This window comes from Lepidochelys kempii, chromosome 14 (genome assembly GCF_965140285.1).
Source record: "Lepidochelys kempii isolate rLepKem1 chromosome 14, rLepKem1.hap1, whole genome shotgun sequence".
In the NCBI taxonomy this organism is placed as follows: Eukaryota; Metazoa; Chordata; order Testudines; family Cheloniidae; genus Lepidochelys; species Lepidochelys kempii.
This window is the reverse complement of record NC_136393.1, coordinates 18,691,547-18,709,022: the sequence shown is the minus strand read 5'-3', so window position 1 is coordinate 18,709,022 and position 17,476 is coordinate 18,691,547. Positions and strand designations below refer to the sequence as shown.

At 43.8% G+C, this 17,476-nt stretch overlaps 1 protein-coding gene across 1 annotated transcript; it reads left to right on the top strand.

The window, feature by feature from the left end:
* The first annotated feature begins 694 nt into the window (after positions 1 to 694).
* CD7 (CD7 molecule) lies at positions 695 to 12,600 on the top strand. The gene is made up of 4 exons (XM_073311264.1): positions 695 to 816; positions 8,272 to 8,610; positions 11,151 to 11,260; positions 12,364 to 12,600. The coding sequence occupies exons 1-4, from the start codon at positions 744 to 746 to the stop codon at positions 12,478 to 12,480; spliced, it is 639 nt and encodes a 212-aa protein (XP_073167365.1). The 5' UTR covers positions 695 to 743; the 3' UTR covers positions 12,481 to 12,600.
* Positions 12,601 to 17,476: the final 4,876 nt, after the last annotated feature.

Sequence of the window (17,476 nt, the reverse complement as noted above, 5' to 3'; positions counted from 1 at the left end):
CTGGAGAAGCCTATCTCCCTGCTGCCTCCAGCTTGCAACAGTTTGTCTCTCCCCCCACCCTCTCACCAGGAGAGAGATTTTAACGGGTTTTAGGCAGCCCTTAATTGGACTCAGGTGTCCCTAATTGACCTGAAGTAGCCCCTTCCCAGCTTGTAGGAAAAAGGGCCTTTAGCATTCTAGGGCTAACATACCTGCAGCCGTCTGGCCTGACTTTGTCACAACAGCAATAGACATTGAAAAGGATGCAGAAGTGGGAATGAAAGTGGAGTGAACCATCTGACCTTGTACATTAGATGATGTGGGAATAAACTGAACTGGATTCAGCCCTGGTACAAGTGGGTGCAAGACCCACTGAAGTCAGTGGTGCCTCACCTATTACAGCAAGGTGGAACGTGGCCTTCCAATGGCACAAACCTGCAAGGCTCTGAGCACTCCTGTGCGGTACAGGGGGACCTGTGCTCTAGCTAACTTCAGTGGGAGTCAAGAGAGCTCAGTGCATAGATGAACTGAGCCCTACAAACACCGATGGTTTGGGGGTTTTTCCCTCGCATCAGCACTTCTTCAAAACTAGCTCATGCAGCGGTGTTTGTACGTCTCTGTTTGTTACTGATGTGGTTGACAGCTAGCAGATGCGGGTTCAGCGTCACAGGAGAAACAGCTCATCAAGCTCTGCCTTTCTTCACTTGACGATGGGTGGGATTTTATGCAGTAGCACAGAAATCTAGCTCCAAAGGTTTGTGAAAATGCCCTGGACACCGGTTCTTCCAGCTGCGTTTCTGCTCTTCCTGCTTTTCCAGAGTACCCCAGCCCAGAAAGGTATGTAGTGAAGATTCAAGCTTTAACTTTGTTTTGGAATATTGTAGCTCCAATGGCTCAGTCTGTTAAATCCAAATTTGGCTTGGGGTCCTTCTAATCTGGGCAAGTGACCTGCTATTCACAATGGCTGGTGAGTAACAATGGGTCCCCTTTCAACTAGTATTGAAGATGATTTAGCTACGAGTGTAGATAGAGTCTCACCTTTTTCATCACTCTTACAGAAAACTTATTTTCCACCAAATTCCACCAGGTCTCCACCACGCAGTGTATATATAGGTGCTGAGAAACACTTGACTCCATCTACCCTAGCCTACCTTGTTATTTGTTTGCACACACACACACCTAGTTGCCAGCAATTACGCTATTTGCACATACAATTTTGCAAGGCCTTTATGTTATGGAAAGCAAGGTCATGAAGTTCTTTACCAAACTTGCTTGGAGAAGGATTTATAACATTGTTATTTCCTGCAAATGTACTCTCTGGGTGTTAATAGTTGTTATCAACCGCTGACTGGGGAGAGGTGGGTTGGTTTAAAAGGAAACAAAAGTTTCAGAAGTTTTCTGAAATTTTCTAAGATTGAATTTGGTATTTCCCAGGCATTTCAACTATGGTAGGATTGTTTTGTGTTTCATAGTATTTTTTAGTCAAAAGAAAATACGCTTCAGGTGATATATTTCAGCCAGCAACCACAATAATAAAACCCCAACAATGTTTAACAGAGATTTCTTGGAACCTTTTTAACTCTTCAGACCATTTGTTACAGTAGGACTCATACCACTGAAAATAATTTTTGTACAGATGATTTATTACTTTAAGTTCAGTTGCTTTTCTTCCCCCACAGTACCTCTGTCTGTGCATAAAGAGGGAATATGTAATAGTGTGGGGGGGGCTGTGAAAAGAAGTATTTCTTACTGTGAGTTTGGGGTAACTCAGTCACTCTCATACATTGGAGCCAAACAATGAATTCTGCAAATCAGTCCAATCAAGTGGCTATAGTATAAGAGCTTTGTAGCACAAACATTTTTCAGTGCCACTTATTTTGCTTCTATCTTTGTAGTTCCCCCTCTACTTTCGCCCTTTGAAACATTTTTGTATTATAGAAATAATGAAACCATTGGTATGGGTTGAAGAGTGTCATCTACAAGTGCAGAATATAGATTTCTACTGCTGTTGTTCTGATTAGAATTTGGGCCACTTTGCTTAATGATGAAATGCATCCTAGAATACTCAAGAAGCTGACTGAGGAGATATCTGAGCCATTAGCAATTATCTTTGAAAAGTCATGGAAGACGGGAGACATTCCAGCAGACTGGAAAAGGGCAAATATAGTGCCCATCTATAAAAAGGGAAATAAGGACAACCTGAAGAATTACAGAGCAGTCAGATTAACTTCTGTACCCAGAAAGATAATGGAGCAAATAATGAAGCAATCAATTTGCAAACACCTAGAAGACAGTGAGGTGATAAATAACAGTCAGCATGGATTTGTCAAGAACAAACCAACCTGCTAGCTTTCTTTGACAGAGTAACAAGCCTTGTGGATGGGGGGAAGCTGTAGATGTGGTATATCTTGACTTTAGTAAGGTTTTTGATACTGCCTCGCATGACCGCCTCATAAACAAACTAGGGAAATACAACCTAGATGGAGCTACTATAAGGTGGGTGCAAAACTGGTTGGAAAACAATTCCCAGAGAGTAGTAATCAGTGGTTCACAGTCATGCTGGAAGGGCATAATGAGTGGGGTCCCGCAGGGATCGGTTCTGGGTCCGGTTCTGTTCAATATCTTCATCAGTGATTTAGATAATGGCATAGAGAGTACACTTGCAAAGTTTGTGGACGATACCAAGCTGGGAAGGGTTGCAAGTGCTTTGGAGGATAGGATTAAAATTCAAAATGATCTGGACAAACTGGAGAAATGGTCTGAAGTAAATAGGATGAAATTCAATAAAGACAAATGCAAAGTACTCCACTTAGGAAGGAACAATCAATTGCACACATACAAAATGGGAAATGACCTCCTAGGAAGGAGTACTGCAGAAAGGGATCTGGGGGTCATAGTGGATCACAAGCTAAATATGAGTCAACAGTGTAACGCTGTTGCAAAAAAAGCAAACATCATTCTGGGATGTATTAGCAGGAGTATTGTAAGCAAGGCACAAGAAGTAATTCTTCTGCTCTACTCTGTGCTGATTAGGCCTCAACTGAAGTATTGTGTCCAGTTCTGGGCGCCACATTTCAGGAAAGATGTGAACAAATTGGAGAAAGTCCAGAGAAGAGCAACAAAAATGCTTAAAGGTCTAGAAAACATTACCTATGAGGGAAGATTGAAAAAACTGGGTTTGTTTAGTCTGGAGAGGAGAAGACTGAGAGGGGACATGATAACAGTTTTCAAGTACATAAAAGGTTGTTACAAGGAGGAAGAAGAAAAATTGTTCTTCTAAACCTCTGAGGATAGGACAAGTAGCAATGCGCTTAAATTGCAGCAAGGGTGGTTTAGGTTGGACATTAGGAAAAACTTCCTGTCAGAGTGGATTAACAAAAATAAATCTGCAATTAGGGTTTTTGATTTCAAAAGGGCTGACTTTCAAAAATTAAGGAAATTAGTTAGGGAAGTGGATTGGACTGAAGAATTTATAGATCTAAAGGTAGAGGAGGCCTGGGATTATTTTAAATCAAAGCTGCAGAAGCTATCGGAAGCCTGCATCCCAAGAAAGGGGAAAAAATTCATAGGCAGGAGTTGTAGACGAAGCTGGATGAGCAAGCATCTCAGAGAGGTGATTAAGAAAAAGCAGAAAGCATACAGGGAGTGGAAGAAGGGAGGATCAGCAAGGAAAGCTACCTTATTGAGGTCAGAACATGTAGGGATAAAGTGAGACAGGCTAAAAGTCAAGTAAAGTTGGACCTTGCAAAGGGAATTAAAACCAATAGTAAAAGGTTCTATAGTCATATAAATAAGAAGAAAACAAAGAAAGAAGAAGTGGGACCGCTAAACACTGAGGATGGAGTGGAGGTCAAGGATAATCTAGGCATGGCCCAATATCTAAACAAATACTTTGCCTTAGTCTTTAATAAGACTAAAGAGGATCTTAGGGATAATGGTAGCATGACAAATGGGAATGAGGATATGGAGGTAGACATTACCATATTTGAGGTAGAAGCGAAACTCAAACAGCTTAATGGGACTAAATCGGGGGGCCCAGATAATCTTCATCCAAGAATATTAAAGGAATTGGCACATGAAATTGCAAGCCCATTAGCAAGAATATTTAATGAATCTGTAAACTCAGGGGTTGTACCGTATGATTGGAGAATTGCTAACATAGTTCCTATTTTTAAGAAAGGGAAAAAAAGTGATCCGGGTAATTATAGGCCTGTTAGTTTGACATCTGTAGTATGTAAGGTCTTGGAAAAAATTTTGAAGGAGAAGGTAGTTAAGGACATTGAAGTCAATGGCAAATGGGACAAAATACAACATGGTTTTACAAAAGGTAGATCGTGCCAAACCAACCTGATCTCCTTCTCTGAGAAAGTAACAGATTTTTTAGACAAAGGAAATGCAGTGGATCTAATTTACCTAGATTTTAGTAAGGCATTTGATACTGTGCCACATGGGGAATTATTAGTTAAATTGGAAAAGATGGGGATCAATAGGAAAATTGAAAGGTGGATAAGGAATTGGTTAAAGGGGAGACTACAACGGGTCCTACTGAAAGGTGAACTGTCAGGCTGGAGGGAGGTTACCAGTGGAGTTCCTCAAGGATCGGTTTTGGGACCAATCTTATTTAATCTTTTTATTACTAACCTTGGCACAAAAAGTGGGAGTGTGCTAATAAAGTTTGCGGATGATACAAAGCTGGGAGGCATTGCCAATTTAGAGAAGGACAGGGATATCCTACTGGAGGATCTGGATGACCTTGTAAACTGGAGTAATAGTAATAGGATGAAATTTAATAGTGAGAAGTGTAAGGTCATGCATTTAGGGATTAATAACAAGAATTTTAGTTATAAGCTAGGGACGCATCAATTAGAAGTAACGGAGGAGGAAAAGGACCTTGGAGTATTGGTTGATCATAGGATGACTATGAGCTGCCAATGTGATATGGCCATGAAAAAAGCTAATGCGGTCTTGGGATGCATCAGGAGAGGTATTTCCAGTAGAGATAAGGAGGTGTTAGTACCCTTATACAAGGCACCGGTGAGACCTCACCTGGAATACTGTGTGCAGTTCTGGTCTCCCATGTTTAAGAAGGATGAATTCAAACTGGAACAGGTACAGAGAAGGGCTACTAGGATGATCCGAGGAATTGAAAACTTGTCTTATGAAAGGAGACTCAAGGAGCTTGGCTTGTTTAGCCTAACTAAAAGAAGGTTGAGGGGAGATACGATTGCTCTCTATAAATATATCAGAGGGATAAATACAGGAGAGGGAGAGGAATTATATAAGCTCAGTACCAATGTGGACACAAGAACAAATGGATATAAACTGGCCACCAGGAAATTTAGAGTAGAAATTAGACGAAGGTTTCTAACCATCAGAGGAGTGAAGTTTTGGAATAGCCTTCCAAGGGAAGCAGTGGGGGCAAAAGATCTATCTGGCTTTAAGATTAAACTCGATAAGTTTATGGAGGAGATGGTATGATGGGATAACATGGTTTTGGTAATTAAATATTCATGGTAAATAGGCCCAATGGCCTGTGATGGGATATTAGATGGGGTGGGATCCGAGTTATCCAGGAAAGAATTTTCTGTAGTATCTGGCTGATGAATCTTGCCCATATGTTCAGGGTTTAGCTGATCGCCATATTTGGGGTCGGAAAGGAATTTTCCTCCAGGGCAGATTGGAAGAGGCCCTGGAGGTTTTTCGCCTTCCTCTGTAGCATGGGGCACGGGTCACTTGCTGGAGGATTCTCTGCTCCTTGAAGTCTTTAAACTACGATTTGAGGACTTCAATAGCACAGATATAGGTGTGAGGTTTTTTGCAGGAGTGGTGGGTGAAATTCTGTGGCCTGCGTTGTGCAGGAGGTCAGACTAGATAATCATAATGATCCCTTCTGACCTAAATATCTATGAATCTATGGTTAAGCACTGGAATAAATTGCCTAGGGAGATTGTGGAATTTCCATCATTGGGGATTTTTAAGAACAGGTTGGACGAACACCTGTTAAGGATGGTCTAGATAATACTTAGTCCTGCCTTGGGAGCAGGGGACTGGACTAGATGACCTCTCGAGGTCCCTTCCAGTTCTATGATGCTATGGTTTGAAATATATTCCATGGTTTGTGACATGCAGGAATTTACATGACTATCATAACCACATATATGCTATTAGACAATACACTGCAAAGATACTTGAAATAAGAAGATTGGGCAACTTCAGAGGATTTAAGTTGTGAATATCAGCCCCAACCTGATCATATTTAATTTAAAAATTAATGAGAGAAAATTCCTTATTCAGTAGTGTGGTATTGTAGTTTGGGATCATTAAGTCTCAGAAGTTCCTGCTATCGGTAGATATTTGCCTGGTGCCATCAGTCACTAGATCCTATTTGTACATGGTTGCACCAGATCTGAAAGAAACCCATGAAATGTAGCTACTTTGAGACCTGAACTCACTTCTATACAACATAGCCTGGGAGAAAACTGGACAACAGGGGAATCACATGGTTTTTTTTGGTTTGTTTAGTTGGGTTTTTTGGGTGGGTGGGGAAAGTGTTATGCTACAGTGTATTGCCAGACTGGGCATCTTAAAAAAAATTTTTAAAAAATGCTCTCGCTCAGTCACAAGATATGGCCTTGAAGCGTACATCAGTGGGTGCAAATCTATAGTCTGTGTTATTCAGAATGTCAGAACTAGAATATTGTAATTTTCCCTTCTGGCCTTCAAAATCTCGGAATCTGTAATATGATGATTATTGTTTGCTGAATGCCATCAGGGTACTCAGTACTGTTCAAATGCAGTGGAGCACACATTCTGTGTTCCCAAGTGTTTGTTTATAATCTGCATTACTGATCTGAAGCCTGCAGTACACAGTTCCTGTGGATTACTTTTGTATCTTTTATTATTATGGTGTGAAAGTCACTGGGAGCACATAAAACCCAAGCATTTAGTTGGCATACCTGGAGGTGAAATCTACACCCCAAAAAAGGAACAAGGCCCTGGGCAGCTATCACAGCTCCTCCATTGCAGCTGCTACTTCAGTCCATTGCATGGAATAGTGGATCCTCTGGACCTATGTAAAGTCAGATCCGTGGCTCCTTACCTTGCCCAGTGGCAGCTCCCAACAAAACAGGAGGGGAAGCAGGCCAGTGAGCAACCTCCAAAGATACTGGATGGGAGACAGAAGGCCACTGGGTCTCCCCCTGGAAGACAACCAAAATGAGGATGGAAGTCTGGGCCTGCTGATGGAGAGGGGGGAAGTCTTGTGAGGAGAGTGAGCAGATTTGTAGGGGTAGGCAGGCTCCAATGTCTGGATACACATTCACACATTTGGATTCTGATTCCAAATGACCAGGTTCACCCCAGAGTGAGAGGTCTGAGCTGGCTTCAGGAACCCAGCAAAGGCAATGGAGATAAGCTTCCAAGATGGTCAGCGGAAGGAAAATGGCTATTAAAAGAGACTTATTTGTTCACCTCTCACTTTTAGATAGGGTGTAAGGTGCACCTTATCCTTCTATCCTCCAGGTGCAGCCCTGCCTCAGTTTCCTCTCTGAGGGGAGGGATCTGTTGTAATTGCTCACAACATGACTCAAGTTCTAACTCAAAGCTTCCCCTCCTGGGCCTTGGTTTATCACCATACAAAATATATCCCAACAGGAGACCCCATCCACCCACACCTCCTCAGGATATCACAGCTCTCCTCTAGGGCCTGTAGATAATCCTTCACCCTTCCCAGACTACAGTTTCCTCCCTTGGAAGCCCCATAGCCCAATCAATTGGGTGTGCAGATAACCCTCTTCCTCTTGTGTTTGGGGTTCATAAGTCCCACCCCAGGCTGTACGGGTTCCAGACAGCTATTGCCCCTCCTCAGGCTACTGCTTGGAGAGGCCTAAAAATCACTGCTGTTCCCCTTCAGGTCTCCAAGTGGGCAGACTCCCTGTCCCTGCCAGGTCTCTTTTTAAACTAAGAAAGTGGTTTGGCCTTTTATATCCTGCTTCATCTCCCATCAAGCCTTGCCCTCAGGCCTGCGACTCTAATAGTGCCTGAACTACAAGTCCCAGAATTCCCTTGATATAGCTCTGGGAAGTGTGAACAGTGGTGGATGGGTGTCTGTCCTTGAAGGGCCAGCACACTCTGTTACAAAGAGTATGGCAAAGACACCTGGCTCTGGAGCAGAGGGGTGTTTTGTAATTGGAAGAGCTTGCTAGTGCAAGGCCATCCTCCCTCTAGCCTCCAACAGTTCCCAGTCAGCCGCATGGTAATAACATGTTTTCCTTTCCTCCTCTCTGCATGCAGGTGTGACACAGGAACCAGCTATTCTCATAGTTAATGAAGGAGAGTCGGTCAACATAACCTGCTCCGTTACTAACAAGGGGATACTAGTAGGGATGTATTTGAAAAGAGAAGTTGTAAATGCCATGGAAGTGCTATACATCAAAAATAATAGTCATACCAGTACCGTAAACTTTCACTACAAAGACCGCATCGAGAGCTCCTTACTCGGGACAGAAATGAGGATAACGCTGCACCAGTTGCAGAAAAATGACACTGCTGTATATGTCTGTAGTGGGAGCACGCTAGAAAATTTCGAGCCCCGTAATGTGTTGAGCCATGGCACCATATTGGTGGTGAAAGGTATTGCACGTTTTTCTATTTTTTTTAAAGTGTAAGACAAGTGGGTATTTATTTTCATTTGAAAGGGCTGAGGAAGTGTAGAACATTAACTGAATGGTTATGTGTTTCAGTATATGAGTAGAGCCAAGGATGGGTTTATGGAAAGACGGGGTCTTCTTACAGTTATGTTTTTTCCCATATACCAACCATAAATTTTTGATCTGAAGACAACAAGAAAGAACAAAAGTAAAGTCCCCATGCAAGAGTCCAGTGTGTGTCTCATCTGTAACAGGCTGCAGCAAGTCTGAAAGTGAAATGGTTGCTCTTTCTGCATTGAACAGATTTCTTTGACATGGAAACAGGCAATACACAGAAAACAAAGGCATCGTAGTTTTATAGCTACAGACACCACAGTTATTCCCTCCCAAATTTGCTGTTCAGCCATAAAATTTTAAATGTAACCCCCATTTCCTTCCCAGGTTACTTGGGAGTAGGCAACTCTCACCTGTGATCTGGGTACCTATGTCATTAAGGATAATGGAAATCCTGGGTGTCCCAGTTGAGGTGAAGAATTAGGTGGGAAGTCATAAGTACCTGCTCTGTTCCACAAAAGATGATAATTCCCACAACCATTTTTGAAGTACCAGACAGTACAAAGTAGTTGTTGCATATTGCCTTGAAATAACCTTCTGCACTTTCCTCTCTTTCTCTTTAAAGTCAGAGGTGACTTCTGCTCAGATTTGGTCAATTTACAAGTCAGCAGGTAATCATGCTGCAAATTCAGGATGGGATCCAAAGATAAAGCTCCATTTTGGTTAGTTTTTTCCCCACCTACCTTTTGCATCATCAGCCCCAGTAATAAAGATTCTAAAGTCAAACCTTTTGGCAATAGTTTTGTTGAAATGTTGAGGCAGAATAGAATCGAGGTCACTCTCTCCATGCTTTATTGACTCTGCAGCATAATACAGAAAATTGGTTTTGTCTATAGAATATGTAGAGATGACTCAAAAATACATGAGGCTAGATTGGGCAGCTCTCACTCATGCTGGCAGGTACTTATGACGTCATTGGGTCTCCTTGTGTAAGAGACCACCAGGAGTAGGGGTTGCACAGTTTAGCCCACAGAAAACAGAGTTGCTAAATAGAAAGGGGCAATTCCAACTAGTTTCTTTCCCAACGATTGTGTAACCACACTGCTATCACAGCCTTATCCCATGGGATTTACTGGAGCCAGGAGCATGGCAGGGATCCCAATTGTTGTCGCAGAGTTACAAAGCAGGGTGTAACTTTAAACAGAGAGGACTCAATAAATGGGGAGTACTGTACCCTGCCACAATAGAGTCTGTAATGCCCTTGGTTAAAGAGAAGATAAAGCAAGGGCCAGTTGTACCCTATTTCATCTAGTCCCCTATGTCTTTACTAGAGTCAGATATATAACTGGGCCGCCATGTGAAGATGACTTTTTCGAATCTATGCACTTGAAGCTTCATAAGAACACGTGGCTGTAGCCGTTATTAAACATGAAGTCATGGCTATTATACGGTGGTTTGTTTTCAATAATTGTGGCATTGGACAGTGGTACGCTGGTTGCACAATAATTCTTTGGAGAAGTGGTAGGGTAGTGGTTACATGTCATTCCTGGCACAGTTCTATACCCCATGATACCAGAACAGTAAACCTTGATGCTTAGCTTCTTCTTACTCCAAGTGTTCCAGCACTGCACGCAATGGTAGCAACCATCCTAATGGGATTGGCACCTAAATCCTTTGTGTTCCAGGATGAAAGCCATACTGCCATCTCCACTGGTCGTCTTCTTCTTTCGTATGGCTGGTGTAGAGCAGCAACTATAATTTCACCTGAAGCTGATGGAGCCAAATGGCTACATCAGGAGTAGCAGAATTTATTGCAGTAATGCCCCCTTCATATTTATGAATTGGGCAATCGGTAGTGATATGTTCGATGGTCTGTTGTGGGAAACAACACTCGCACCACGTGGAGTTCTTGATTTTCCATTTTTGCATTCGATGCCCGCATCTACCATGGTTGGTTCGGATTTGGGTCAGAGTTGACCATGGAACACCAAACCCAGAAACTTTCTGCGTGGAATCCGGCACAGGGTACTTATTTTTTAAGTCTTGTTTAGCCCAGTCTGCTTTCCAAGCCTCCTCCTGATCGTAGCCTGATTGCATGAGACTAAACGAATGTTCCCAGAAAGGCTTGCAGGACTTAACACAGTGGGGGCAGGGCATTGTCAAGTCTTGGTGTATAGGAAGACATCTGTTTTCCTGGATTCGCTGAGCTTCGCGGAATGTCACAGCAGTTCAGTATATCGGTGGGGGAGTGATGTTAGACAGAACAGGTAGCCAACCTGTTGTTGGAGTCGACTTAAGGGTTCCCGTGATGTGTGGTGTGACACTGGGAATGCACTGGTGGTAATGAGGAATGATGGTGACACTGGTGGACTTCCAGTTTGCTGGCCTGCAGAGCCCCCTGCAGAGCGATATAACATGTTCCTCACATGAAGTCATAATTCTGCCTCTCCTCTGATAAATCACCCACAGAAATGGAGCAGGCAGAGTGCTGTGTGGCTTCCTGGGTGCCCTATGTCCTTTCCTTCATGGTTTTGATCTCGGTTTCTGCGCTGGGATACCTCATTCTGTCTCACATCGATGTAAGTATGTCTTCGGCCACAGCCCCAATGTTTTCTGCACTTCTGACCCTGCAGATAGGAGTCATCCCCAAGCACAACCACGCCTGTTAAAGTGCTGTGCATAGAAAACATTGTGGAGCCATAGGACATGCATATGATAAACCTCTCTAACCATGTGTGTCTCCTATTGTCCCTTTGTCCTTCCATCCCCACTGCTCCCATCCCTTTGTGTGCTGACATCCCCTGGTGTCATGACTACATGTAGACTGCAAATTGCTGAAGGAGGGACTGTGGCTTCTATCATGACTGTACAGCCCCAGGCTCATTTTCAGGCTCATTATAATAATAATTTCTTAGAGAGGAGGAGGAAAGCACAAGCCAGCCCCCTTCCCCCCCCCCAGCTTTGCCTATGGACCTTGATGTGGTAACTGCATTGAAATCCCACCATTCTGCGGTTGCCCTTCTCACTGAAGAATGGAATCTCAACAAGCCCCCTATTGGGATGGACGAGAGGGACGTCCCCTTCTTGCGGTGTTCTGTGGGAGATCAGGGACACCACAGAGTCATGAAGAAGCTCAGTGTCAGAGGGTAGCACAGCCATGTTCCCTGACAATAAAGTTTCCTCAGAGGGCTTATGCAGAAAAGCCTCTTTGGAAATGGGTTGTGACTGACACACGCACTCACCTCCCATGCCCTGCATGTTTATTTAGGAGAGTCATTTCGAACTGTAGAACAGGATTGAATGAAAGCCTTGCTTTGGGCCTCCTCCTAACAAGTTTAACAGGCACCGCAGTGCAATGATGCCAGCAAGCCTCTCCTAAGGAAGCCATGTCTCCTCTTGCAATAATTACAAGACAATTGTCCAAAGCTGTTGGAGCCATTGATACTTTTAGCCCCCTAAAGAGCTGCTGGTGGAAGAGCCTGTAAGAATTTTGGGGATTAACCCAGCCCTTTCTGCTTGTTGCTCTATGTAATTCCTTTGGGCTAAGAGAAGGACCGTTTTGTTATCTCTGCTTGTAACTCCCTGCACACTGAGATGAAAACAACTCCTGGGCAGGGGTTCTGCTCCAGCCCTAGACCTGGATGGCTGCTTGAGTGTTTTGTTTTTGTTTTGTTTTTTGCAGATCAAGAAACACTGCCAAGAAGGAAAGAAAAAGCAAGCAAATACGGTGTACGAAGACATGTCCTACACCCATAGGGTCAACACCCTGGCCACAGGCAACTCTTATAGCAATTATTAACAAGCTCTTGCCAGCTGAGGCAGTGTGGACATCAGCAGCTCCTTCTCCATGTGCTTGAGCTAGAAAGGCTGACATCTGACTGTTATTCCCTTTAGTGAAAAGAAAAAAATACCTGCCTTGTGTCCTGTGCAATATTTCTGCTTATTTCAATCAATTGTGAAGACCACTTTGGGGTGGGGGGCAGGGAGGTTACTTACAGAAAATGTAGAGAAATGAGTGCATCCCTGAGTGTCTGAGTGTGTGCTGGGGAAGGTGGCATTAGATGCTGCGGTGTATGATGCAACACCTGCCCTTGCTCCGCCCGTTAGTGATGCTCACAGTTCCCAATGAAGCATGTGAGAGAAGTTGTGTCGGGAGTACGGGGAGGCACTCAGGTCCAGATCCACAAAGGGACTTAGGCACCTCAACCCACACAGGCACCTCTATGTCCCGGTTTAGGTGCCACTGAGATCCACAAAACCTCCACTCAGCTTCACCTAACCCTGTAGGTGCCTAAATGTGCTCAGCGCCTGATTTTGCAGTAAAAGTTCCCTGGGCACCTAAGTTCCTCTGGGCAAGGGCGCACCTGCCTCCCTCTTGGTGTCTGGCCACCTAAGCCCCAGAGCAATCCAAGAACCAAGGGAAGATAGGTACTCCTCCACCTATCTTACCTGTGGGACCTGATCCAATAGGCACGCTCAGACCTTACCTACTGGATTGGGTCCCACAGAAAATCTGGCTGGAGGAAAGTGGTGGTGCTGGTGCCTACCTTATAACATTCAGCCCAGTGGTTAGCTCACTTTACCGGTATGTGGGCAACCTGGGTTCAGTCCCCCTCTTTGCTTGAGGGGAAGAAAGGATCTGAACAGAGATCTCTCGCGAGTGCTCGGACTACTGAGTTATGGGATATGCTGATGTGGGACTCTCTTCTGTGAAACCTGTTCCATTTTGAATAAATACTTAGTACTTGGGAGAGAAAATGGCTCTGCAGATGGGTGTTTAGAGCATGCAGTTCCCCTGCTCCAGTGATTGTAACTAGTTATCCACCATGTAAGAGCTTCAACAGGAGAAAGCGAGGGAGCCCAACAACAGACCTCTCCTATGGCTCAGTGGTTAGAGCACTCTCCTGCGAGCTGGGTGACTCCTCTTCAAATCCTTTCTCTCCCTCAGGCAGGGTGGGGGGAATTGAACCTGGGTCTCCCAAGCCACAGCTAAGTGCTCTAAAGTTAGGTGGTAGACACTGCCTCCTCCCGTGGCTGTTTTGTGTGCAGGTGCCCAACTCATTCTCCCAAGAAACAAGGTAGGAACCTAAGCTGCTTGACTCCAGGCAGCTGGTTCCTATTCATGGATCATTAGCAGAAATAGCAGCCTGGTCATAGACACCTATCTCTGGGAGAGAGGTAGGGGTTAGCACACCTGCCTTTTGTCAGCATCTCCCATTGGCTAGCTGAGGTGGCTCCCTGCCTAGCGTACTGGCTTTTGTAGAGCTCATTCTAAGGTGCCTCTCTCGCCCCATGGGAGCTTAGGCACCTAACTCAGGCTGTGTGGATTGCAGTGTTGTTCTGTGATTTTCTAGGTATCTAAACATGGGATGTTGCTATACTCCGCACCATAACGCCTGAACCCATGAGGTAGGCTTCAGACACCATGGTGATGCACATCTATATAAAAACATAGATGAATAAATAAATAGATGGATTCCAGCATTTGCAACAAAGCACACGTAGCTGGGTAAGTGGGTTTTGTGTAATCTAAGTATTAAAGCAGAGGCAGTTCCTCAGAACAGCATTCAAAACCCATTTGTGAAATGGCAAAATACAAATGTAAAGAGCTTGTCTAACACCCCTGTAGTCATTGACTATCCCACAGGGATGAAGTTGGACCTACAGTGTATATGACTGGTCTTGCTTTAGGGTAATAGCCAGATGGCTGGGATTCTTGCATTAAATTCAGGAAATGGTGAGGTTTTCAGGTCCATGATATCACAGAAGCTGCTGTCCCTCTTTCTGATTCTTTGTCTGTTTAATGTAGGTTATTACACAACACAGCTCAGTAAATCCACCTCAGTGATGCTGCACTGTACAATGACTTTCAAAAGTCAGCTAGCCTGGACCACAATCAATAGCTAAAAGAAAAGGAGTACTTGTAACACCTTAGAGACTAACCAATTTATTTGAGCATGAGCTTTTGTGAGCTACAGCTCACGAAAGCTCATGCTCAAATAAATTGGTTAGTCTCTAAGGTGCCACAAGTACTCTTTTTCTTTTTGCAAAGACAGACTAACACGGCTGTTACTCTGAAACCAATCAATAGGTAGACATCTGACCAGGGAGTGGATGATCCTGGGCCAAAATCACTCTAGGATATTTACCTTTCTCTTGGTAACATGAGTTTGAAAACTCAGTGGGGTGAATAAAAAGCTACATTAGCTCTGTAATGGCTTATATAGACCTGTCCATTGGTTAGCAGGGAAGGATTTAATCCTCTTTCTCTCTGGCTAGAGGACAGACCACAGCTGTCTGCCTTGAGTGCAGGGAGATCCAGAGTTGGCTCAGCTGTGAGGAATTAATTAATTACCCCCAGCCCCAGCACAGTATAAAACAGGGGAAGTGGGCCTGATATTTGTTATTGGATTCAGGGTGTTTAGGAAGGAAGTTAATGAAGGAAAATGGTCTTTAAAGTTTTTTTTTGTGCTTTGTATTTGATTGAGGGAAGCTGTCTTGTATTTGGTCTGCAAAGGGGACAAGATATCCTTTATCTTGGTGGTATATTTCTATTTTGCATTACAAATTTGTTCAGAGCGTACCAGTCTCCTTTCTCAGTTAGCACTGTGGGTGCTCAGCACTTCTGAGAACTGGACCTGAAGTGTCCCAACTTGGGCACCCGCAATCAGGGGCTGCTTCTGCAAATCTTGGCCTTAGTATCTCTCTATGTTGTAACCATGGAGCAATGCACAATAGAGCAGGGGTTCCCAAACTGAGGGTGGGACCCCTCAGGGGATCGTGAGGTTATTACCTGTGGGGTCACGAGCTGTCAGCCTCCAACCCAAACCCTGCTTCGCCTCCAGTGTTTATAATTGTGTTTAAATATATTTAAAAGTGTTCTTCATTTATAAGGGGGGGTCACACTCAAAGGCTTGCTGTGTGAAAGGGAAAGGAGTACTTGTGGCACCTTAGAGACTAACCAATTTATTTGAGCATGAGCTTTCGTGAGCTACAGCTCACTTCATCGGATGCATACCGTGGAAACTGCAGCAGACTTTATATACACACAGAGAATATGAAACAATACCTCCTCCCACCCCACTGTCCTGCTGGTAATAGCTTATCTAAAGTGATCATCAAGTTGGGCCATTTCCAGCACAAATCCAGGTTTTCTCACTCTCCACCCCCCCACACACAAATTCACTCTCCTGCTGGTAATAGCCCATCCAAAGTGACAACTCTCTACACAATATGCATGATAATCAAGTTGGGCCATTTCCTGCACAAATCCAGGTTCTCTCACCCCCTCCAAAAAACACACACACAAACTCACTATCCTGCTGGTAATAGCTCATCCAAAGTGACCAGACCACTCTCCCTACAATGTACACGATAATCAAGGTGGGCCATTTCCAGCACAAATTCAGGTTTTCTCACCCCCCCCCCCATACACACACAAACTCACTCTCCTGCTGGTAATAGCTCATCCAAAGTGACCACTCTCCCTACAATGTGCATGGTAATCAAGGTGGGCCATGTCCAGCACAAATCCAGGCTTTCTAACCCCCCCCCCTTTTTTTTCCCCAGGGACACACACACAAACTCACTCTCCTGCTGGCAATAGCTCATCCAAACTGACCACTCGCCAAGTTTAAATCCAAGTTAAACCAGAACGTCTGGGGGGGCAGGGGGAGGGTAGGAAAAAACAAGGGGAAATAGGCTACCTTGCATAATGACTTAGCCACTCCCAGTCTCTATTTAAGCCTAAATTAATAGTATCCAATTTGCAAATGAATTCCAATTCAGCAGTTTCTCGCTGGAGTCTGGATTTGAAGTTTTTTTGTTTTAAGATAGCAACCTTCATGTCTGTGATTGCGTGACCAGAGAGATTGAAGTGTTCTCCGACTGGTTTATGAATGTTATAATTCTTGACATCTGATTTGTGTCCATTTATTCTTTTACGTAGAGACTGTCCAGTTTGACCAATGTAAATGGCAGAGGGGCAGTATGCATCCGATGAAGTGAGCTGTAGCTCACGAAAGCTCATGCTCAAATAAATTGGTTAGTCTCTAAGGTGCCACAAGTACTCCTTTTCTTTTTGCGAATACAGGCTAACACGGCTGTTACTCTGAAACCTGTGTGAAAGGGGTCACCAGTACAAAAGTTTGAGAACCACTGCAATAGAGTGTGTGGGTGAGGAAATCTATTAGCTATTGAAGACAGAAGTTTTTTTTTTTTTTCCTGTAATAGACAACGGATAAGCAGGGGGTTTGTTTACCCACCACAATATTTCCTGTCATCTAGAAGGTGCCAAAAAGACAGATTGTGAGACATTAGGGAGGAGAGAGGGTACTGAGAGAGAATTTTTGGTTAGGCAACAAGCTGTAACTACAGCAGAGTGGCTGATTGAATTGGTGTCTCATCAAAGACATTCCCAACTGTTTTGTCACTTTTGCATGAGTAGATTATTGAATATTCAGTATGTTATTGCATGGCTATAGTCCAGCATGCTGTACTCACATATCTGCAATATTCATTTGTATGTGTGTTATGTGACCGTCAGCTCAGATCCTGTAATCCTTACCCAGGCAGAGCTCCCGTTGCATTCACTGGAAGTTTTCCCTGAGTAGGGACTACAGAACTGGGTACATAATATTTAATATTTTACTGTGTAGTTGTTGGAAAAATACCAAATCCACTGGTCAAACTTTAAATGTGTATGAAATGCTACATGCACATTTATGAAGAGGGCTTTACACATTTCTTTTTGTATCCACATTTTTTTCAGTTTCTATATCTTTTCATGTCCTTTA